General features: G+C 43.3%; 1 protein-coding gene across 1 annotated transcript in view; it reads left to right on the top strand.

The window, feature by feature from the left end:
- LOC306742429 (chloride channel protein 2-like) overlaps positions 1–25,874 on the top strand; it is a gene marked incomplete at both ends in the record, with an annotated part of 110,743 nt that overhangs the window by 63,371 nt on the left and 21,498 nt on the right. The window contains 9 exons of the mRNA XM_079224811.1: positions 545–629; positions 2,562–2,663; positions 3,035–3,119; positions 6,047–6,202; positions 13,223–13,292; positions 14,193–14,303; positions 16,979–17,192; positions 23,199–23,332; positions 24,726–24,916. Coding sequence (XP_079080937.1) covers positions 545–629; positions 2,562–2,663; positions 3,035–3,119; positions 6,047–6,202; positions 13,223–13,292; positions 14,193–14,303; positions 16,979–17,192; positions 23,199–23,332; positions 24,726–24,916 — 1,148 coding nt within the window. The remainder of the gene's footprint in view (positions 1–544; positions 630–2,561; positions 2,664–3,034; positions 3,120–6,046; positions 6,203–13,222; positions 13,293–14,192; positions 14,304–16,978; positions 17,193–23,198; positions 23,333–24,725; positions 24,917–25,874) is intronic.

Here is a 25,874-nt window from a genome sequence, read left to right as displayed (position 1 = left end):
AGGGGGCGACTCCTCTGGTTGTATAGAAGTATTTGCTCCATGTGTTAAAGCCTGCATTCTCTCTCCTGACCACCAGGGGGCGACTGCTCTGGTTGTATAGAAGTATATGCTTCATGTGTTAAAGCTGCATTCTCTCTACTGACCACCAGGGGGCGGCTCCTCTGGTTGTATAGAAGTCTATGCTTCATGTGTTAAAGCTGCATTCTCTCTCCTGACCACCAGGGGGCGAATCCTCTGGTTGTATAGAAGTCTATGCTTCATGTGTTAAAGCTGCATTCTCTCTCCTGACCACCAGGGGGCGAATCCTCTGGTTGTATAGAAGTATATGCTTCATGTGTTAAAGCTGCATTCTCTCTCCTGACCACCAGGGGGCGAATCCTCTGGTTGTATAGAAGTATATGCTTCATGTGTTAAAGCTGCATTCTCTCTCCTGACCACCAGGGGGCGACTCCTCTGGTGACTCCTCTGGATTCAGGTGCTTTGTTTCATCAGCTGTTCTCTTTCAGAACTCCAGCTTTATTTGTTTTATTTATCTTTTCCCCAGAAACCATCACGGCTCTTTTTAAAACCCGCTTCCGGCTGGACTTCCCCTTTGACCTCCAGGAGCTTCCTGCCTTCGCCGTCATTGGGTGAGTCTCGACGGGGCATTGGTTCTTTTTTTTATTTTAATTCACAAATGCGTACAGGTGGCAGGTCTGGGAACATGTGACATATGAGCTCTGCAGGTGAGTTTCAGCTCGTCATGCACCTTAGTATTATTATTATTATTATTAAAAGAGGAGATATTACCATAATAAATGGTTCTAATCAGATACATTTTGAAGAAGTTTCACTGCACATTTTGGGCTCAAATGATATAAACTCCGATAACTTAAATAAATGCATGTTTTCCTGTCAGCATGACCGTGAACGTGACCTTGAAAATGCATTTAATTTACAGTAAAAGTTGCTTTCGTGTTTAATTTTTGTATCTGTTTTTATTAAAAGTAACTTCAGCTCAAATTACATTATTAAACATTGACTGTTTCCTCATAAAAAATCAAATGTAGCAGCAGTCCACATTGGATTTGTTGTGGTCGGATCATTATAGTAGAAATATGAAAATATATAAATGGACTTGTACATGTACAAAGGGAAAATAGTCACTCAAAAAAGTTTGTTGAACCCAGATATGGACGTGGGTTTGAAATATATTTGTTTTTAAAGTGGGGCATTGATTCAAAACCATCAATTGTTTTGTTTCTTATATTTTCATAAGCCCTTCATGAATAAATAACCCCTCATGAGAGGAACCAAAAAGAACACAGGTGTTGGTTTGCCATAAAAAAAGTTCCACTCACTTCACAGCCGACAGATAATTCAGCCGGCGACAATCACTGGGACACCGAAGGGATGTCGGGGTATCGCCCGAGGGCCGTGAATGAAAGAGAGAGTGTGTGTGTGAGTGTGTGAGGAGGAGAGAGAGAGTGTGTGTGTGAGTGTGTGAGGAGGAGAGAGAGAGTGTGTGCCGGTGCATCCGTCTGGTTTCTCCCCCCTCCCTCCAGCCAATGGCTGTCAAGAGAGAAAAGCCGGTCAGTGTCTGAGCGAACGAGGCCAGAGAGAGTTAGTGCCGACAGCCCGCTATTCCACTTCCTGTTTACACCTCAGGGTGCTAATGTAATATATGTATACACATATTTATAATGCATTATAATCTGCTCATATGGCTGTTTAATTATAGTTACAGGCATTCATAAATATCCATAATAATATTCTTTTTTTGTTGTTGAAAGAACCACAGTGTGTTGTGATTCCCACAGTTATGATGCATTATGATCAGCTCACCGTACATTATCACGATTATTACATAGCTACAAATATAATATGTAAATATATCAGTGATTTTATTCTAAAACAGCTCAAATACTTTCAAAAAGATAAACACTGCCTCCACAGGAAGTCGTAATCGACCAATCGAAATTGAGTATTCAACAAAGCTGGGTACTAATGCATCATGACCACTATTCTTCTTCTTCTTCTTCTTCTTCTTCTTCTTCTTCTTCTTCTTAAGTAAAAAGCAAAGATAAGACTCATGCGTTGAGCCCATGGACCATGTTTTACCATGTTTTTCCATGTTTTCCGCCCAGAGACTTTATGTTTTCTTTGCACAAAGACTCCCTCGCCCTCCTGTTCATAATTTATTCAAAGGTATTTGACGGGTTCAATAATGCAGTGAGGTAAAGTCGTGAGCATCAGGTCGTCTGCGCCCGTTCTTCCTGTGATGAAGAGGACTCCTTCCTGTGATGAAGAGGACTCCTACTGAGCTCCTAAACGCCAGCTTATGTAAACCTCTTCCTCTGCTCTGACTCCCCCTCTGTGTGTCCTCTGTAATCTCCTGTTCTTTTCTTCTCCTTCACGATTACTTTTTTCTCTCCTCTGTTGTTTCGTCTTCTGCATCTGGAGCAGTATTCCCTCCAACTCGTCTCACAGGCGCGCTCATCTTCCCTCTCCATTCAGATCTCGTATTGTTTGAACCTGGACTTATTGTTATTGTGTGTGTGTGTGTGTGTGTGTGTCTGCAGCATTGCCAGTGGTTTCGGTGGGGCTTTGTTCGTCTACCTGAACCGACTGATCGTCCAGTTCATCAGGAAGCAGAAGGCCATCAACAGATTCCTCATGAAGAAGTAAGTCTGACCGGCTGAAGAACGCTTTGTTCTTCTAAAAGCTGGGAAAACTGTCTCACACCACCCCTTTACAAACTCCCACACAACTCGAGTCTGAGGAGGTTAAATCGTGCCATAAACCGAACTTTGCATTGACTTGCTACGGTGCGTTCAAGCTCTACTCTGTACAACTGAGTGTTGTTGGCGATAAGTTAAATGTAACTTTGTATATGAGGAACAGGAATACACACAGATGCTCGATAGAGAAGAAGAGAAGTTCATTTCACTTACAATAATTCGGGCTGAATAATTCAGCTCGAATTATTGGTGGTTTTCTGGGTAAAGTACTTCTTTAAGTATACGATGTTGTATATATTCTCTCTCTCTCTCAGGCGTCTGCTGTATCCGGCGCTCGTCACTCTGCTCGTCTCCACTCTCACATTCCCGCCCGGCTTTGGACAGTTTATGGCAGGAAAGGTACGTTTATGTGAGAGGCCGAATAATATATATATATATATATATATATATATATATATATATATGTATATATATGTGTATGTGTGTGTCTATATGTGTATTGCCTCCTTGCTGTCTTTGCTTTCGGTCCCTTCCCTCCCTCTCAGAGCAGCTGTGTAACTGACTCATTTAAGATCATTACGTTGTTTCATAACCGCCTGATTAAAGTTGGTGTGTGTGTGTGTGTGTGTGTGTGCTTGGGTTTTTTTTGTGTTCACAACACATGTTAAAGTGTGTGTGTGTGTGTGTGTGTGTGTGTGTGTGTGTGTGTGTGTGTGTGTGTGTGTGTGTGTGTGTGTGCGTAATCTGTGTGCACCTTTTGCTCCTGAGATGACGGATGTGTGTGTGTCTCTAATTTCACCCCTTTCATCTGTCTAATTATCAGAATTAGAAAAAGGCATATCCTGTGCAGCCACACTCACACACACACACACACACACACTCACACACTCTTACCATGTGGTTCCTAATGAGAGGGTGAGTCAGGCTGCTGCCCACACTGACCCCTCCTCTTAAAGCACTCAGCATGTTGAGCCCCGTCTCCTTCAGCCCTCAGTGACGTCTTTCAGGACACGTCCAGCCCGTCGTCTTCTTGAAGCGTTTCTTTTATTGTCGTGCATCTGGAGCAGGAAGCAGGAAGCAGAGGGAGGGAGGCAGATGTCTGCTCACAGTTTGGACATGCAGTACTTCCACACCAGTATGTAAGTGATGGTTAGTTAGAGCCAGTGTTGGGGTAGTTACTCAGAAAAAGTAAATAGTTACACGTTACTATTTACTTCTGAAAATTGTAACTAGATTACTTTACTAGTTACTGCATTTGAAAAGTAACTTCACTACTAGTTACTTTACTTTCCATTTTTTTAAGCAAATGTTCAAATTAACTACAAAGATACATTTCCAATAATAATTTATTATTATTAATTCATATAATTTCCAATAATAATAATCGCGCGAGTCACACGACACTTCCTGCATGAACAATCTACCGTAAACGTCGGGTTACGAGCCGCTACTACCTTCGGTCAGAGTCCCCGTTAGCTCCCCGCTGTAGCCGTCTGGGGCTCCTGCTAGCGCTCCGTCACTTCCCCGCTAACTTCCGCTAGCTCTCCGTTAACTTCCGCTAGCTCCCCGAAAACCACCGAAGGTAGCGGGACCAGGCTCGACACCCGACTTGGGCAGAGGGGTCGCGGGCAGTAGCAGCAGCAGCAGCGCTAGCTAGCAGCTTGTTGCTATTGTTCATGCAGGAAGTGTCGTGTGACTCGCGCGCCACTAAAAGAGAACTTTTCGGACTGGTACAAAAGTCTTGGGTAACGCAGGAAAGCGCGTTACTGAGGTCTAGTAAAGTAGTGTAGTTACCAATATTTTGAGTGTAATGCGTTACTTTACTTCGTTACCTATAAAAGTAATATCGTTACTGTAATCCGTTACTTTGTAACTCGTTCCCCAACACTGGTTAGAGCGCAGGCTTTCTTGCAGTATTTCACATCTGAGATTCAGTTGGTAAAACTCCTTCAAACAAAAATAACAGAGTAGATTTTTTCCCAGATACCGTTGAATTTTTCCCTTAAATTCAGTGTTTTGTGATTTAAGGTCGTGGAGTGGAGTGAAGTGGAGTGAAGTGGAGTGAAGTGGTTCTCAACCTTGTTTCAGTGACGTACCCCCTATGAAATATGTTTTTCAGCCCAGGACCCCCACCAGCAGTGTCTGATTTAATATAATCGATACAATTCAGTTTATGAACTTACTTATTAAATAACAATATTTAAAGGATTTTTTAATGGATGCTCATTTTAAATATATAAAAAATGGACTGCATATCAATGAACACACACACACACACACACACACACACACACACACACACACACACACACACACACCTAATTCACGTTTTTTTTAGAAGTCATAGGGCCCTAAAACAGTTGACAAGCAAATCAACAACACTTGGCTGCACAAATGTTTCTTCTTCTTCTCCTCCTTCTTCTTCTTCTTCTTTTCTGTGTGTGTTGATGATGTCACTTCTTCTTTTTCTTCTTCTTCTTCTCCTCCTTCTTTTTCTTTGCGTGTTTTGATGATGTCACTTCTCCTTCTCCTTCTTCTCCTTCTTCTTCTCCTCCTTCTTTGCATGTTTTGATGATGTCACATCTTCTCCTTCTCTGCGTGTGTTGATGATGTCACTACTTCTTCTTCTCCTTCTCTACGTGTGTTGATGATGTCACTTCTTCTTCTCCTTCTCTACGTGTGTTGATGATGCCACTACTTCTTCTTCTCCTTCTCTACGTGTGTTGATGATGTCACTTCTTCTTCTTCTCCTTCTTCTTCTTCTTCTTCTCCTTCTCTACGTGTGTTGATGATGTCACTTCTTCTTCTCCTTCTCTACGTGTGTTGATGATGCCACTACTTCTTCTTCTCCTTCTCTACGTGTGTTGATGATGTCACTTCTTCTTCTTCTCCTTCTTCTTCTTCTTCTTCTCCTTCTCTACGTGTGATGATGATGTCACTTCTTCTTCTTCTCCTTCTCTGCGTGTGTTGATGATGTCACTATTTCTTCTTCTCCTTCTTCTTCTTCTTCTTCTCCTTCTCTACGTGTGTTGATGATGTCACTTCTTCTTCTCCTTCTCTACGTGTGTTGATGATGTCACTACTTCTTCTTCTCCTTCTTCTTCTTCTTCTTCTCCTTCTCTACGTGTGATGATGATGTCACTTCTTCTTCTTCTCCTTCTCTGCGTGTGTTGATGATGTCACTTCTTCTTCTTCTCCTTCTCTGCGTGTGTTGATGAAGTCACTTCTCCTCCTCCTTCTTCTTCTTCATCTTCTTCTTCTTCTTATTCTTCTTCTTCTTCTCCTTCTCTGTGTGTGCTGATGATGTCACTTCCTGTGTCCTCCAGCTGACTCAGAAGGAGTCCCTGGTGACGTTACTGGACAACCGGACGTGGGCCAAGCAGGGCATCGCCGAGGAGTTCGACTACATCGGCCACTCTCAGGCCTGGAAGCACCCGCAGGTCAACGTCTTCGTCACCCTGGTCCTCTTCATCGTCATGAAGGTAGGCGACGTGGAGACCCCTTCTTTCCTTCACTTCCTGTCTGCGTTCCGCTCGTCTCTGGTCGAAGAACAAAGGGAGGCCATGTTGGAACGTGGCCGTTACGCTAAAGTTCCTCTTTGATGCGATTCCGTGTGAGTGACGACGCCGCGGCTACGGTTTTGAAGCCTCAGGGTCGGGCCTTTTGGCCGTCGCCATCTTGTTTTTTGGGGTCGTGGTCATCTTGTCTCTTTGCGTATGCAGAAGAGGGCGGAGCCAAGTGCAACCGAATGCTCAAAAAGGACTTTTTTCTTTTTCAAGGCGACTACAAAATGTCACAATTTAACCCCCGTGAAGTGAAAAACACACATATCGTAAAAAACGGTCAAAGGTGAAAAAAAGAAAGAGTTAGCCCCGCCCATCACGTCGTGCCCTGCTTCCTGGTGTATTTCTACTCTTCCTCCACAAACCTTGTGTGTGTGTGTTCCATCCTCCTCTTGTCCTTCATTGAAATGGTCTGAGTTCTTTTAGTGACTCGTTGGTTTGTGGGATCGCCGTTTTTGAAACCTTCCATCGATTTTTTTTTCGTTTTCACCGTCGCCATCTTGATTTTTGTCCGTTACCATGTTGTTGTTTTTTTTAACCAAAGAAGGACAGAAACACACACACGTATACACACTTTTCCAACTTTAATCACCCACCTGCAGAACAGTCCTCGAGCTGCTCTCAGCATCTTTCCGTGGGCTGACTCATGTCCTCACACACACACACACACGCACGCACACACACACACACACACACACGCACAGCATTCAAAGCGAGGCTGAAATGGCTCCGTCTAATTACAGCCTTTGGTTTTTCTTGGATCCAGCCCGGTGACTTTCAAAGGGGGAGATTGCTCTCTCCCTCTCGGTTAATGAATGGTTCTTTTATTCCACATGGCAGCCATCTTGTCTCGTTGCTCCCTGGTTAGTTTTTTCCGTCACACGGAAACTAAACTTCTGGGGGGAGGCTCTCGTTTCCAGCTGCTCAACTTTTCGCCGTCAGGAAGTCCTCGTTGGCAGGTCAGCGGCTATGAACACATTAATTATGTTTTTGACTGAAATGCTCAAAATGTCGCTCTCTGTAAGGTTCACTGCACCTGTTGGGTTATCTGAGTGCTGCTGAGAGAGGGGTGTGTGTATTTGTAGCTTTTTGGCACACACAAACACACACACACACACACACCTACAAAGTTATTCGCAGCTATTTTTAGTGGTGTGCAATTAAGCACATCAACAGCTCTCGCAGAGGAACACGTTTATTAATATACAGGTGTGTTTCAGTGTGTGTGTGTGTGTGTGCGTCAGAGTGACTGTAATTGGAGTGGGAATAGAAGACGGACCCCTGAGGGTCCCCCGAGGCCCCCGGGCGATAGACCGTCCTCTGAATGTGACACACACACCCGGCAGCGTAGCCGGCTCCCACACGGCCGACCAACCAAATGGAGCGTGAGCGTCCTGGATGCTGCGTCATCGCCGCCGCCGTACCCTTGACCCCAGCGTCCTTCACTTCTACCTCCTGGTTTAGTTTTTGGGGTTTTATTTCTCTCTTGCACTTCTTTTTAGCCTCGTGTTCACCGCCGTCTCCAGACTTTAACCCATTGCTGAGAGCTGAATTATGATAAACGGCAATAAATGGGAAGGGGCAGGAAGTGTCGTAATCATCAAAAGACCCAAAAATACAAAGGAGTGAGTTTACATCCACACTCATATTCCATCATTATTCTGAATATGACAATATTCTATGTATTTGATGAGGCTCATGCAAGTGCATCATATTCCTTTTAGGGATGTTCTGAATTATTTATTCCGAAAGGAGCATTTTCCAATGAAGACATGTTGGATATGCCGATGTTATGCAGGTTTTAGGAGCTTTCTCTGGAGCTTTGGAAATTCTTTGGTCATTCTTTGGTCATAATATGGTCAGAATATGAGTCAGTGTGTTGGACACAAACCAACGAGCCGACGGTTTGTAAAGCCGGAGGAGAGATGCATGTCCAGAAGAAAAGAACGAGAAACGCACCTACTTTTAACATTATGAAGGACTTGGATATACCAGATATATCAGATTTTTTAAAGAGTTTCCACCATCTAACAAGTTTGCCACAGCTGTAAAACTCTGAAAATAAACATATTTTGACGCAATATTGCACACCGTTGCAGTTTTCCATCGTTTCAGGTGAAAAACTGCACTTTAGGGTGGAGTATGGCGTCGACGTGGGATTCACTGGTGATGATGATGCGGCACGGGGTCGTTTTACGTTAATTTGGAATATGCACGGCAATATTAGTAGAATATTCACTTTCATTAGCCGTGTAAACTGCTTAGTAGAAATATTGTCTTTTCTTTCCCATAGTAACGGCAAAAAATTGAATAGTTGGTGCCTTAAAGGTACAGTGTGTAGGATTTAGTGCCATCTAGTGGTGAGGTTGTAGATTTCAACCAACTTAATACCTCACATCTAACTCCTACCTTTCAACGTGTGTAGATGAACTACGGTGGCCTTCAGGGAACAGAAACATGCGTAACAATGTAGCCACCAAATGCAAGTTTTTTTGACAGAATTCTCATTTTAAAACCAGTCAACTAAACAACCAGCTCACGGAGCTAACGTTAGCTTAGCTTCCTTGCTACAAATCATACAATCTGCTGAGGACGGTGGTCTCTGTAGCCAGAAAAATACAAATTATTAGTATTATTATTAATATGCGAAACTGTATTCTTAGTCGTCCAGCCTCTGGCCCTAAATTTCTGATGAGACATTTTTTTTCTTATTATTAAACGGGAGATAAAACGTCTGCACGTGTCCGTCATTAAAATCTGATGAAATTCAAGAATTTCCCACAGGTAATCGGGCCATTATTGATCAATTATATGATAAATATGCAATTAATCTAGCGGCAGCGTATCTATCGGTTATCTGTTTGCTTTAATGAAAGCCCGACGTTCACCTGAAAGAAACCCGCCGGCTCACAAATCACACGAGCAGATCGTAGCGCCCAGGTCACGTTGTGTCGTTGAACTGAGACTTCATCTGTTTCCTGTTCTCTGGGTTTCAAATATTCGTCTCAGAGCCTCGACATCTGAGAGGAAGCGGAGCAGAGCTCGTCTTGTCCGTCCTCTTGAATTCATTTGGTTTTTATTTGGTATAAAAGTCTTTCTTGTCGGTTCTCTGAACAACGAAATAGATCGAAACGACCACGATGAAGCACAATATCGTCTGATTTGTTGTGGTTAAGGTCTCAATAGTTTATTTACTGGATTATTATTACGTTTAAGAGTTATGCTCGTGGTAAATAGAGTTATGCCCTTTATTATTAAAGAAAAAACAACTTTGAAGTAAGAGACTGGCGATAAAAAAAACTGTTTTTTATGCCCAAAACACTTTGATTTTTGAGCATATAAAGTAACTTAGAGGCGTCAGTTTATGAGACCATAACACAATAAAGATGCATTTTTAATAAAGACATTTGCACCTTGATGGTGCTCATTGAGGCAAAGATGCAAAGCCTTTGTTTGAAATCATATTAAGAGATAATCTCTGTATCTGAACTTCTGATCTGCTGATTAGGTTCAGAATCTCCCTCAAAGCAAATGCCCTTTTGCCCTTTAACGATCGCGAGTCACGTGAAAATATCCACATTCGTAGTATTTTTGGTGAACAAGCTCATTGCTAATAATTTCTACTTCTGAAATCTGAGTCACTTGTATTGAGTGAATTTAATTATTTTCTCCTTCTGAAATAGTTTAGCCCTGAAGCCGCTCTATAACTTATAAGTCTCATTAAATCCACCGTCAAAGAAATTCACGAGCTCCATTAGCTCGTATTTAATTGGATTCCACTTCTTTCACTTTGTTTTGGCCCTTCCAAGGTTTTAAACCAACAACCCTCTCAAGTCTTGGCATGCTCTCCTTCCCTGTAGGCGCTCTGCTCCCTCCCACGCTTTATCAAAGCACCCCTTCAGTTTGAGGTCGGAGACCCTCATAAATGTTGATGGTCGTAGATTACATTACATTAGATTAGAGGAAACATTAATGATTTCTCTGGGGGGAAGTGAGTCATAGCCGCTTCAAAGAATTGGACATGGCAATAGCACCGCAGGAGGACATGAAGAGCAAATAAAGGGAATGTAGACATATTTCTGTCTCGTCAAAAATGATCAACTCTCAATTATCTGGTCATACTCGGTGAAAAGGGCTTCAGGAATCGGACATGAAAGCTGCCCGCCTGATTGTGTCACTTTGTAGTGAATTTGTTCCATAAGGTTTAACCAAGATGGGGTTTTAACCACTGAGTTTCAGACTGATGAAGCCAATGTGGACCACCAGGGGGCGACTCCTCTGGTTGTATAGAAGCATATGCTTCATGTGTTAAAGCTGCATTATCTCTCCTGACCACCAGAGGGTGACTCCTTTGGTTGTATAGAAGGCTATGTTTCATGTGTTAAAGCTGCATTCTCTCTCCTGACCACCAGGAGGCGACTCCTCTGGTTGTATAGAAGTCTATGATTCATGTGTTAAAGCTGCATTATCTCTCCTGACCACCAGAGGGTGACTCCTTTGGTTGTATAGAAGGCTATGTTTCATGTGTTAAAGCTGCATTCTCTCTCCTGACCACCAGGGGGTGACTCCTCTGGTTGTATAGAAGAGTTTATGTCTCAATCTCTAGTTTCAAGTCTTCTTCAATACAGCATGATGTTCATTTAGTAAATTATGGTCATTTAGAGTCAAACAGACCATAAAGCAGGGGATGATTTAGGGGCGGGGCTACAAGGTGATTGACAGGTTGCTACGAGAGAAAAAAATCAAGATGTCTAAAGGCTCATAGAAACACAATCCACAAAACCAATGGGCGACGTGAAGATGGCTACGCCCCCTTTATATGAACAGAAAAGAGGTTAGCTTAGCTTAGCACTCTAGCTGCTTCCTGTCTTCATGCTAAGCTACGCTAACTAACCACTGTAGCTTCATATTTGTCGTACGAGCATTAATTGCATTGATCTTCTCATCTAATTCTCTGCAAGAAGAAAACAATATATATATATATTTTTTAACAAACATAAACTTAAAGTCACATATTGCACACTTTGTTGATGTCTTTCTGTTCATCACAGGGACACAAAAGTTGTTTGCGTGCATAAAATAAGATGAACAAATACAAGTAACGCACAAGCCATTACACAAACTACCTCGCTGTAATAATCCCGAGGTTTCAAATAGACTTCTTAATTACACCCATTGCTCCGTCTCTCCTTCCTCCATGCCTCTCTCTTCCTCTCCCTCCGCTCCGTCTATAGTTAGCTGTAATTAAGGCCGGCTGCCATGGTGAAGTAATGGATCTCCGTCTGTAACCTTACACCGCCGCCGTTTTCACACCCAGCACTCACACACACACACATATGTGCGTAGGTGTTCACACACACCCACGCTCGCATCCTGACACTGACTCATCGGCGAGAATCAGAGCCGAACGCCGCCGAGCCCCAAAGAGCAACAGACTCGCCACCGGTTGATACACAGAACGGTTCTCTTGGGGGGGGAAACCAAACCGCCGTGGGAGTAATTCTTCTGCCTTCTGTAGCGTTGTCTTCCTCTCCCATCGCCGGTTATTCCTCGTCCACTTCGGCCAGTAAAAGCTCAATAAGAGCCAGTAGAAATCATCACACGCCGGCTTTAACTTTATTACTGAGGCCGCGAACTCTGAGGAGAGCGTCTGCGGGACGGATCGTCACGCAATTACCAAAAAGAAAAGAAAAAAGGCAATCTAGTTGAGTTGTAAATCTCCAGTTAGCCGCGGCGCCAGCTGCCACGTGAAGCGCTCGGTGTGTAATAACAGCCATAACGGCTCGTAAAAATGTGTACAAATATCCTTTTTATTGGCTTGTTTCAACACTGTGTGACAACCGGAGAACATATATATGCATGCTCGTAAAAACTTGATATACAACAAACAAAAAGAGCTGTGAACATACTACGTTATTTTGGAGAAGTTGCTCGTATGTGTAAAGCAATGAATTCAATCATAAGAGATGATTATTGAGACATCGGCTCTTAGAACCAGAGATGTTTATATTAATCTTGTCATTTAACTCCAAGCAAGCGATCAAATCGTTGTATTTCCCCAAATGTGAATCTGCTCTTTTTAAAGAGGAGCTAACGACTCGCTTATGGTATGTGTGTTTACACATGCAAGGAATTTAATCGAATATGAATACATTCATATTTTGTACCGTAAAAGTCGGGTTTGCTCCCCGCTGTAGCCAGCTGGCACTCATGCTAGCGCTCCGCTAACTTCCGCTAGCTCCCCGACAACCACCAAAGGTAGGGACCAGCCCCGGCTTGACACCCGACTTGGGCAGAGGGGACACGGGCAGTAGCTAGCAGCAGCGCTAGCTAGCAGCAGCTCCTAGCTAGCAGCAGTTCCTAGCTAGCAGCAGCGCTAGCTAGCAGCAGCGCTAGCTAGCGCTGCTCCTAGCTTGCTACAGCGGGACACTGACCGGAGGTAGGAGCGGCTTTTTGTTTTTTTCCAAGTTAATTATGTGACTACAGATGGCTTTGACAATGTTGTCCACCTCCAATGTCGAGGTGATAGCGATCCCCAGAACAAGCACGTCAGCCCTTTAAGACTCATATCTGCACACACACACACACACACACACACACACACACACACACACACACACACACACACACACCTGACGATAGTCTCACACATTGTCAGTGGTGACATTTCCCCTTTTTTTTGTTCGTTTTTCCTAATTAGCAGTCTCCTTCCGCTCTCCCGGCGGCGGCCAATCGGTGGAGCCCGCTCATTACCCAGAGTTCATTTCAGGGTCTTTGTCAAACTGAAGGCTCAAGCTAACCTCGGCACCGAGCGCCGCTGGTGGAGGGTTGAACTCGGGGGTCGCACCGGATGGCGCTCGGCGGCTCCTTGAAATGCCGCCCGGTTCTTTCTTTTCATGCCGTGTCTTTCTTTGTCTCCCTCCTCTGTTCCGGTTCTAGTTCTGGATGTCTGCCCTCGCCACCACCATCCCGGTGCCCTGCGGAGCCTTCATGCCGGTGTTCGTCATCGGTAAGAAGACCGGTGACGAGTAAACGTTGTCCGTGAGAGAGAGGTTCCTCGCCGAGAGCCGCACGAGAAAATTGAGACCAATCTCAGTTAAAAACTGAAGCTGCAGCCGGTTAGCTTAGCTTAGTTTAGCTTAGCATAAAGATACCAAAAGTGTCAAGGCAAGTTTATTTGTATAGCACATTTCAACAACAAGGCGATTCAAAATGCTTCACATGAAACCATTAAAAGCATTGAAACATATTGCAGAAAGAAACGAGATTTAAAAACAATTAATAACATTAATTTGAAAACATTAAAAAACAGTCAAAAAGCACAAAAAATTTGAATAAAAGTTGCAGTGCAGTTTAAGAAATGAAATGCAGTAGCGAGATGCAGAAATTGATATCCTTGAGTCTGAGACAGAGCCGTGCTAGCTAAGCTAAGCTAACCAGTTGCTAGCAGTAGGTTGGTATCCATCTTCTCATGGAAAAAATATATTCGCTAATTTTCTTTTTAACCCCCCAAAAAACATCAAACTGTTCATTTCACTTCAGAGAAGTGATGAAATATTCTTCCATTTTACTCTCAGCAGGAACACGTTTTCATTGAACTGCCAAAAAATGTCATTACCGTCCCACTTTGCAGCGTTATTCCTCGTGAATAGTTCTTATCTCCAAACATCTTCAACGTATCCGCGTCCGGGATAACCTGAATAACCAAAAAAATATATAATTACATGGGATTTATATGAATAACTTTGACTTCAATATGTGCACAACCATAGATATGCTCAAACATCCCGTTAGAGCAGTAATACAGAACATTAGTGTCCATTATGTTGTTCATTTGTGTGTGTGTGTGTGTGTGTGTGTGTGTGTGTGTGTGTGTGTGTGTGTGTGTGTGTGTGTGTGTGTCTTTCAGGGGCAGCTTTTGGGCGTCTGGTTGGAGAAAGCATGGCAGCCTGGTTCCCAGATGGCATTAACACCGACGGCACCATCTACCCCATCGTGCCGGGAGGCTACGCCGTCGTCGGTACGCTAAAGACACAAAGACACGACCGCGGCACCTGCTCTCACTCGCACTACTTTCATCATGTTTTACTCTTTCTTTTTCTTCTTAAAAAGACATATTTTGTGTTTGCTCTGTCGGTTTCGGTTCATTAATATTCCTCACTCGCAACCGACTCGGCTGTTTTTAAAGTCTTTCAGTCTTTTAAAACCCAAAATGCACTCTTCGTGAGGTTTCTGTGAGGCGTCGGTGCTTCCGCTCGAGTAAAAAAAGGTTCCGCTCCTCTTCCCTCATAGAAAATGAATCCGGATGGATATTGGCTCCGGCCCGCTGCCTCAATGAGTGGAGGCTGTAACTGGGCCGTGATGAAAGGAAACTCCAGTTGCATTTAAACGATCACTGGACGGGACTTTATTAAACATAAAAGTTACAAAAAGATAGAAAGCTGCAAAGCGGCTCAGACGCCAGCTGACAAAATGACAAAGTTTCACAGCTCCTAGAGCTCATGACCTGCTTAGAAGTTTGGAAGTTGAAATATAACTTTTTGCGTAATTCAAATTATTCCATAGAAGTTGTTGGAATAAAATCATCATAATCTATTATGTGAAATACCATCGTAAAGTACGTTATTCTTCCTCTTCTCCTTTTCTTTTCATACTGTGTGTGTATATATATATATATATATATATATATATATATATATATATATATATATATATATATATATATATATTCTCGCTGTTTTTCCCATTTTTCTAGACATTTTCTTTTTTTTCTCTTTTCTGATAAAATAAGGAGGGTTGTCCTTATTCTTTTGTTCCTAATGGTCTGACAGATCATAAAAATATCCTTTTCATTTCAGAATATATTCATATTTTCTCTTAAAGACGACAGGGGTTTGGTTCTTTTTCATGAACAAAAAAAGAATAATGTTTTTTTTGGCCTACAACATGAAAAAAGAAAGATCGTTGTATGTCTTGCAAACAGAAGCAGTCCCTTCATAATAATAATAATAATAACAGGCTTTTAGCCCAAAGAGATGCAGAGTTGTGAGTGCCTCCGCCGAGCCGTTCCTGTTGTTGTTGTTGTTGTTGTTGTTGTTGTTGTTTGCTGGTGGCTCCGCCCCTCACAGCCTGACCCTCTGATGAGCCTCTTTCATCTCACAGCGTTGAGGATTAAATGGGCCGGAGCAGCCAGCAGCATCATTCTGATTTGTACACAAATTAATGAAGTTACCGCACAAACAATGTGGACTCGCTCGCCCACCATCTGTCTCGCTCTCCTCTCTCTCTTTTCTCTTTATTTTAATGCTGTCACTTTCTTTTTTATTGGATTGGACTCCTCCATTTCCTCACTTCGCCTCTGCTTTTATATTGCTCTTTTCACAACACTTTATTGGAAGGGAACCGTTATGGCGCCCTATTGAATTACTTATATAAGTCGATTATTTTTTATTTCCTTTTTTAGGAGCTTATGAGTATATAGAGGAGATTGTGTGGTGAGGAATGAGAATTGAGGCTTAGAATCGGTCAGTGAATTGAATTTTTAAGTTTTATGGATTGGATCAATAATGCTGAACACACAGTATTCTGAGATTTATAGAAATATTGATGTTGTATCCTCTTTATTGTTGGCAGCAGTATAACTCAACTCAGCAATAGACATTTTTATATGTTTTTGTGTATTTCTAGGGCAGTAAAGATATTCAGCCGAAACCACCATGTGAAGGACTCCACTCCCAGTTAAAGTCCCACTCCTAGAGTCCCACTCCCAGTTAGAGTCCCACTCCCAGTTAGAGTCCCACTCCCAGTTAAAGTCCCACTCCCAGTTAAAGTCCCACTCCCAGTTAAAGTCCCACTCCCAGTTAAAGTCCCACTCCCAGTTAAAGTCACACTCTCAGTTAAAGTCACACTCCCAGTTAAAGTCTCACTCCCAGTTTGTCTCACTCCCAGTTAAAGTCACACTCCCAGTTAGAGTCCCACTCCCAGTTAGAGTCCCACTCCCAGTTAGAGTCCCACTCCCAGTTAGTCTCACTCCCAGTTAGTCTCACTCCCAGTTAGTCTCACTCCCAGTTAGTCTCACTCCCAGTTAAAGTCACACTCCCAGTTAAAGTCACACTCTCAGTTAAAGTCACACTCCCAGTTAAAGTCACACTCTCAGTTAAAGTCCCACTCCCAGTTAAAGTTCAGGAGAACGTTGAGCTACATGTATTTGTATTCATGTAATTGTTATTTTATTTAACTCGGGCAGTTAATTCATTCATTTTTGGCTAAAAAGCTATTTTTTACAGTCACACTACAAAAATAAAATATATAAAAAAATAATATTTATATATAATTGAGCAGCTGGTCATGTATTTTTGACATCATAATAATGATATATATCATATTTTTTATATATATTATGTTTGTATATATATATATATATATATATATATATATATATATATATAGTATACTTGTAGTACAGGACTTTACTACAGAATAAAACTGTTATTTTTGTATCATATTCACTCTCCATTGCCGAGACTATTAGTTTTTTTATTAAAGTCGTTGAAAATATATAAAACATAAAAGTCCTTTTGATGGATGACGCCCCTGAACCCCCTCAAGGTTCCCCTTTATTTAGCACCAGACCCCCACCTTGAAACCCACTGATCTGAACAATTGCCTCTCTGTCCTCCCCCCTCCCACCCAAAGGTGCGGCGGCCTTGTCGGGAGCGGTCACCCACACCGTGTCCACCGCGGTCATCGTGTTCGAGCTGACGGGCCAGATCTCCCACATCCTGCCGGTGATGATCGCGGTGATCCTGGCCAACGCCGTGGCCCAGTCGCTGCAGCCGTCGCTCTACGACTCCATCATCCGGATCAAGAAGCTGCCCTACCTCCCGGAGCTGGGCTGGGGGCACCACGAGTACGTACTCGCTAGCTAGCGTTAGCACGCTGTTAGCATCACGCCGAGCACATACACTGTATTGTTTCAGCAGTACTGTCAGAAGAAACCAAGAAAAAAGTAAATATATTGCAACGTAAATGTTAAACATACTGCAACTAACAACCACAGCCTTATAGGAAAGAACATACTACAACCTCATGGGGTTTTAATGCTCATTGATTAAAAAAATCAATGAGCCTGGATTAACCTGGAGGACAAATTCATGGTTTTAAATCAACAGATCACCATTATATTTCTGCATCAGCATTCTATAGTCTGACGTCTTTTAGACGAGAAGATCGATACCGCTCTTGTGTAATTAAAATAAAGCTGCAGCTAGTTAGCTTAGCTTAGCACAAATATATAACCGGTTTCAGGGCTCTCAAGTGTCACGCATTGAGGTCTTAAGTCACGCCCTCCCGCCACACATCGTATTTCTCACGCTGAAAAAAAAACTCTAGGCTATTTAATGTGCCGCAGCGCACAAACATGACCTGGTCGCGCTGCCCTCACCATGGAGGAATCAAGCACGTCTCCCCCGAATCCCCTGGAGCTCTGCCGTGAGGTGCCACTCATCAGCCAATCAAAAAAAAGAAATGGGCTACACGAATAGCCAATCAGAAAAACGTATCTGTTGTATCTTGGTGAAATGTAATCCAGCAACCAATGAAAATAAAGCTAATAATAATATGGGGGGGAGGGGGGGTGGTCTGTGGGCATACGGCATGGGCGGAGGAGGGAGGGAGGAAGGGGGGGGGGGGGGGGGGAGGATATGTCACTCTTGCCTGTTTTAAAAACTTGAGAGTCCTGGGGTTTATTCGTCAGCTTTCTGTTACCTTTGGAGAGATCTATGCTAGCTGAACTTCACTCAGCCCAGAGGCAAGATTTATATATGTTAACATGCTAACATGAATCTTATTAGCATTATATTGTTAGCATTGTAGCATGTACATGTGTTACTTTTAGCACGTTTGATGTGCTGTAGTAACATGTATGTTTGTGTAGCACGCTAACTAAAGCATGCTAACATGTCAATGCTAACTAAAAGTATGGAGGCCCAAATTGGACTTAATTATTCCAATTATATCATTGTTTGCATTGCATTTATTTTGCTTTAGCATTTGGGAAGTTGTCCACCGTACAGCTGGATGTGAACTTTAATTGATTGCAGATCATCATTTGAAATTTACTGTGGAAATAAAAATTGGATTATTGCAATTTTATTTACATTTTTACTCAAATAACACGTAAATGTGAATTTTTAAGTTTAACTTATCATTTTAATAAATTCCCTTCTATGCTTCCGTACTTAATCACTATTTAAAGCCCCATCAGTTTTGTTTGTTGAAGATTTCCATCTGTTTACCAAGGTTTATTTATTTAATTAGTCACACAACAGCTTCCCGTGTAAATGTGGGCCGTCTCATCGTAACGTGTTGACATAAAGCTGAGTTTTAAAGGTTTTAAATATGGCTTTTAACACCAAACAGCACACATTGTTGCCTTCGGGGTGCACCTGTGAATCACAATCCAATTGCTTTAATTGCTTTTGCATTATTAATTTATACCAAACAACACAACACTGAACGGGATCACCAGCTGCCTTCACGTCCTCCGAGCTCGGGTTATTGTTTATGGACGCTGGCAAATCATTAGCTGGAGATAATAGTTTTGATGCATCGTCCACAGATTGGGAGTAATGAGAAGAAACAAAAAGATGTATTTCATCCCACCGTCTGTCGCCGTCTTTCGCTTCCTGCGTCGGGACCTCGGTCGACCCGACGCCATCGCACATCTCCTCGTTATCTACTCCTCTCTCAGTCTATCGCCTCCGCCTCTGCTTATTATCCACTGCGACCTTATGGCCTCTCCATCCTCTGTGTGTGTGTGTGTGTGAGAATGAAGGAGAAGCTGTGATTTCAGCGATTCTAAACATCTTATTGTGACAATTTTCACACAAACAAAATTGAAAATTCTACTTTTTAACAGTTTTTCAAACAATGCTAAAGAAGCACAACGCTATACATTGATGGAGTATATTTTTAAATATACATTTACTCGCATTTAGCATGAATACTTGAGTACCCTCAATTATCATGAGGTATTTTGCACACTGCACTACAATACAGCTGTCCTCTGCAATAAAGGGATGATTAGGGACAATCTAACCTTGGGAGCAGTGTTGTAGTCTCTCCAGATCACAGAAGAGTCCAGTAGTTTTTTATTTATAATTGATAATTTAGCCCAAACAACATAAATTAATTATCGTCGTTGTAATAAATCTGAATTATCCTTTTTTTTTACCGTTAATGCAATCCTCTCTCTGCAGGTCTGTTTAAATATTAATGATTGACAGCTTTAACGAATTTAGGAACTTAATGTGATCGTCAGTTATCAACACGATCACATCATCTGTGCTCAAAGTTTCTAAATGTTAAAAGTTTACGGGGCGTAAAGATGATTGAGGGACTGTCAGAAAGCTGTGTGTGTGTGTGTGTGTGGGTGGGTGTGTGTGTGTGTGTGTGCAAATGCCAAATGAAAAAAACATCATGACATGATCATTTATCATCAAAAAATATCAAATTATCTCAACATAATGACATACGTTTGAAAATGTTAGAAGTTGGTGAGGCAGAAAGATGATTGAGAAACTCCTGTGTGTGTGGACTGAATGTTTACACACACACACACACACACACACACACACACACACACACACCTGCACACAGAAATGTAATCTCCTTGAATCATCTATATTTAATAACACACACTATGAGCTTGAGTCCTTGCGCAGAAAGGGACTCAGTTCTTTATTCACTTTCTTACCTTTTCTTCCTCACACCAGTCTCCATCACCAGACGTGTGTGTGTGTGTGTGTGTGTGTTATATTACTGCAGCATAGCGGGCGGGGGAGGGGCCGGCGGGGTTGAGGAGGCGGTACTGAAAGCAGCGTATAGCCTCATCCAAGCTGAATGTGTTTTTCACTTGAACTGGAAATTATCCATCTCACACCCATGCAACTACACACACACACACACACACACACACACACACACACACACACACACACACACACACACACAGGGACACTTGTGTAACGTGATACACACACACGATGGCATGAACATTTGCTCACACACCCACACGGACTTGGAGAGAATTGGATTTCTTTATTTATGTATAGCTTTTGCAGATATGAACACACACACATACACACACACACACACACACACACACACACACACACATATGTATACTCCTTCTTTCTAATCAGACCCGGTAGCACATGAAACCTGTTCCACCTCCTCTATCATACTAGGCCCTTGTCCTCACTTTGGAGTGGGAACAATTGCATAACACCACTCTGTGTGTGTGTGTGTGTGTGTGTGTGTGTGTGTGTGTGTGTGTGTGTGTGTGTGTGTGTGTGTGTGTGTGTGTGTGTGTGTCGAATCGGTCATTTCATACTAGCCAATTAGAGCCTGTTGAATTGTTCTCCCTCTGTTGTCTCTGTCCGTCTGACAGCGAGCGAAGCCGAGGATCATTACACATTTCCTTTTATTGGCTTCTGTACACACACACACACACACACACACACACACACACACACACACGCACACACGGCGCCCAGAGCCTCTGCACTATACTCTGAACATTATGGATGATCTGTAAATCCTGGATTTATCACCCTGTAAGTCTGTTTATCTTGGCTCAGATCTATAAGCCAGATGTAAACCTCACAAGTGATCAGATGTATTCGGACGTTCAATTAAGAAGGAAACCAATCAGGGTCCATCCAGCGCCTCTGACATCCCCGAGAGAAATTAGTCCGGGCAGCGGCTCGGAGGCGATGCGTTATTCTGTCAGATCCACCAGCGGATGAAGAGAGGCTGCCGACGCTTCAGAGAACATCTTCCTTTAAGGCGGGCGTCGTCCTCGGGGGTTTTATTCACTCGTCATTCTCTGTTCTTCATATCACGGATCGAGAAAAAAAAATAGCGGCGATTCAACCCAGTATCTGGTAGATCTGTCATGGAGGGAAATGCCTTCTGACGCTCGTGAAAAATAGAAGAAGGAGCAAGAAAACTGTGCAGCAAGAAAACCAATAAAAAGTTGGTTTCTTACTATTAATGGAGGGAACTGGAAGTCCTTCTTTCCTGAAACAGAGGAACCATCGCAGACCTCACTGAAGACTTTTTATAGGGACTACTTCTTCTGTCAAAAGTGGTTCCGCTTAAAAATAAATAAAAAGAAAGCTCATTATGTCGTTTTTCTTCAATGCCGTTGAGCCCCAAAAAACACTTCCAATCACCTCCATTGAATTTGGCTGCAGGGTTAGGGGTTAGGGGTTAGGGTTAGGGGTTTGGGATAGGGGTTAGGGGTTAGGGATAGGGGTTAGGGGTTAGGGTTAGGGGTTAGGGACTTGGTTAAAATGTTTTTTTTTTAAAAACATTAAAAGCAACGGGCTCAAGTTATACCTTTTAAAACGTTATCATTTTAATATATACAACAACCATTAAAAAATTTAAAAATATATTCTATGGGGTTAGGGTGAGCAGACCCCTGAAAAAAGTTCAAAGGACTAAAAACAAAAGCCGAAGCAGGACAAAGGTCAGAAAAAAAAGGAAGTGGAAAAGGGTGTAAGGGTTCAGGGTCAGGGTTCAGGGTCAAGGTTAGGGTCAGGGTTGAGATCGGGGTTGGGATCGGGGTTGGGGTCAGAATTGGAGTCAGGGTTGAGGTCCAGGAATAGGGGATAGGGGTTAGGGATAGGGGTTAGGGTTAGGGATAGGGGTTAGGGGTTAGGGATAGGGGTTAGGGTTAGGGATAGGGGTTAGGGATAGGGGTTAGGGGTTGGGGTTAGGGGTTGGGGTTAGGGTTAGGGGTTAGGGATAGGGGTTAGGGGCTAGGGATAGGGGGTTAACCTGGACAAGTGAGCCCAACATTGTCCGTGTGGATGGATACGCAGCCCAGTACCCCGAGATCTTTGGTTCACGTCGGACAAATTCTGCACTTCGCAACTCCCGTCCAATGCCAATGAAGGAAAATGGCGTAGCCCGTAATGTAGCATGGCCAGAAAAGGAGCGTCGAGAACGCACCTTATGCAGGATTTCAACCTTCAACCCTCAGGCAGCTGCAAACCCGCCGATCTCACGGTTGAGGATTGTTTAAGTTTTAGCGGCCGAAGACTCCTGTGACATGTTGACCTGTGTCACAAAGAAGTTCTTCCCACCTGAAACAGTTTCATACGAGACAAGTATGTCATCGTGAAACGCCTTTTGAGGAGAAGGGAGTGACACCGTGTCTCCCGGCTCTGGCCATCGCCATTTGGAACCGATCGTACAAAAGTTCAAGTTTGAGTTTGACGCAGATGTTAAATACATCTAAACGAGGGTCATCATATAGGAGGTTATCTGGGGTTTTGCCATATCCTCCAATGTCCCGTGTGAGGCGTTATTGGATTGACCGGCCCAAGGGAAGAGGAGGTTTCTGTCAGCGTTTGGCTCTGAAGGGTCGTCACGGAGACATTGGCGGGCCAACGTTTGTTTTTAGTATGAAAAATGTCACTGACTGAGCACGTGGAAATGATGACTCATCAGAAAAAGTATTATAGCATTTCAATCAACGTCAGTTTTCAAAAGTCAGCAAATGTCACTTGATTCCGTAGCCCTTTAAGCCCTAACCCGAATTACCCGAATTACCCGAATTACCCTAACCCCTAATCCTATTTATTGTTTGAGTTGTGTTTAAAGGTTGTACATTGGGATTATATATTATTGTAGCCCTGATTTTTATGTTTAATTTGATACCTAACATGTTTTTTTTGGGGGGGGAGGGATTTATACCATGATTCTGTTCTTGATTTTCCTGATATAAAAGGGTCCCCCAATTGTCTCACCTCTTTCCTCTTGCCTCCGTACCCACTTGATGAATCCTCCTCCTCTTCCTCCTCCTCCTCTTCATTCATGTTGATCTCCTCCCTCCCCTCAGGAAGTATAACATCCGCGTGGAGGACATCATGGTGCGGGACGTGCGCTACATCACGCTGAACTGCTGCTACAGAGACCTGCACAACGTGCTGCTGACCGGACACCTCAAGACGCTGGCGCTGGTGGAGTCGGCCGGTGAGGCTCAGAGTTGTGCTTCTATGTTTAGAACTTCCATCTAGCAAAGAAAGATGGAATGTATCGTCATACTCATGTACTTTGTACTACACTTGTGTGAGTACAGCACTGCGTCTGATGTAATATCATATCTGTAGCTGGACTGAGCGTCCCTTCTGGTCCGTACTGGAAACTGATTGATTGACTGACAAACTGAAGCCACTTCACTGAAGTGCAGATTTAGTATTCCGAGTCCGTCTCAATTAATTACGCAATCGTGCGGCAACAATTAGCTGCGTCATTTAACCAAATACACAATCAGCTGTACTGTCAGACACACACGCGCACACACATGCACACACGTACATATGCACATACACACACATATACACTCACACATACACATATACAGATACAAACACAATCATACACATACACACACACACACACACACACACACACACACCTACATACATACACACACACACACACACACACACACACACACCTACATACATGCATACATACACACACACACACACACACACACATACACGCACACGCACACATACATACATACATACATACATACATACATACACATACACACACACACATACATACATACATACATACATACATACATACATACACACACACACACACACACACACACACACACACACACACACACACACACACACATACATACATACATACATACATACATACACATACACACGTAAATACACATACGCATACATACATACATACATACATACATACATACATACATACACATACACACGTAAATACACATACGCATACATACATACATACATACATACATACATACATACATACATACACACACGTAAATACGCACACACACGTAAATACGCACACACACGCATACATACATACATATATACATACATACATACACACACACACACACACACACACACACACACACACACACACACACACACACACACACACACACACATACATACGCATACACACACACACACACACACACATACATACACACATACATACGCATACACGCACACACACACACACACATACATACATACATACATACATACACGCACACACACACACACACACACACACACACACATACATACATACATACATACATACATACATACATACATACATACATACATACATACATACATACATACATACATACACACACACACACACACACACACACACACCCTTAGTTAATACACTTGTTATGTAACTGTCTGCAGTGCCGATGTGTTTGGAATCTCCTGCAGTCTGTTCACTCTCCCTTCCTCTCACCTCCCTCCTCCTCTTCCTCTCACCTCCCTTCTCCTCTTCCTCCTTCCTCCTCCTCCTCCTCCTCCTCCTCCCCCAGAGTCCATGATCCTGCTGGGCTCCATCGAGCGCGCTCAGCTCCAGCTGCTGCTCTCCATGCAGCTCGGCCGGCCCAAGCGGCTGGAGTACATCAGGGAGCGGGCGGTCGAGGAGAAGAAGCGCCTGTCGGTCGTGTCCAACGCCGGCAGCGAGGACGGCGGCCACCGGGCCAGCCAGGAGGTCCGCTTCCAGGTCAGAGGTCACGCCGGTCATCACACTTGTTAGCCCGCAAAAGCTTGACACTGGCAAAATGTCCAGTTTACTCGTTTTTCCAGATTTTATTTTGCATAGCTACAGGAAGGCCTTGAAAATACAATAACAACCTTACACGGCATTCTCTCTCCTGGCCACCAGGGGGCGACTCCTCTGGTTGTATAGAAGTCTATGCGCCATGTGTTAAAGCTAAATTCTCTCTCCTGACCACCAGGGGGCGACTCATCTGGTTGTATAGAAGTCTATGCACCATGTGTTAAAGCTGCATTCTCTCTCCTGACCACCAGGGGGTGACTCCTCTGGTTGTATAGAAGTCTATGCTTCATGTTTTTAAAGCTGCATTCTCTCTACTGACCACCAGGGGGCGACTCCTCTGGTTGTATAGAAGTATATGATTCATGTGTTAAAGCTGCATTCTCTCTCCTGACCACCAGGGGGCGACTCCTCTGGTTGTATAGAAGTATATGATTCATGTGTTAAAGCAGCATTATCTCTCCTGACCACCAGGAGGCGACTCCTCTGGTTGTATAGAAGTATATGCTTCATGTGTTAAAGCTGCATTCTCTCTCCTGACCACCAGAGGGCGACTCATTTGGTTGTATAGAAGACTAGGCATAATGTGTTAAAGCTGCATTCTCTCTACTGACCACCAGGGGGCGACTCCTCTGGTTGTATAGAAGTCTATGCTTCATGTGTTAAAGCTGCATTCTATCTCCTGACCACCAGGGGGCGACTCCGCTGGTTGTATAGAAGTATATGCGTCATGTGTTAAAGCTGCATGCTCTCTACTGTCCACCAGGGGGCGACTCCTCTGGTTGTATAGAAGTCTATGAGAAAGTGACTCTACTTCTCTCTCAGTAAATGGTCAAAGTGCCATGATGTCACGCTACATGCCTACGACGTCAACAACAACAAACACAAAGTGTGTTGCGCATCA

The sequence above is a fragment of the Taurulus bubalis genome, assembly GCF_910589615.1.
Source record: "Taurulus bubalis genome assembly, chromosome: 10".
NCBI lineage: Eukaryota > Metazoa > Chordata > Actinopteri > Perciformes > Cottidae > Taurulus > Taurulus bubalis.
The sequence above is the reverse complement of the archived record's forward strand: the minus strand, read 5'-3'. Positions and strand labels throughout refer to the sequence as shown.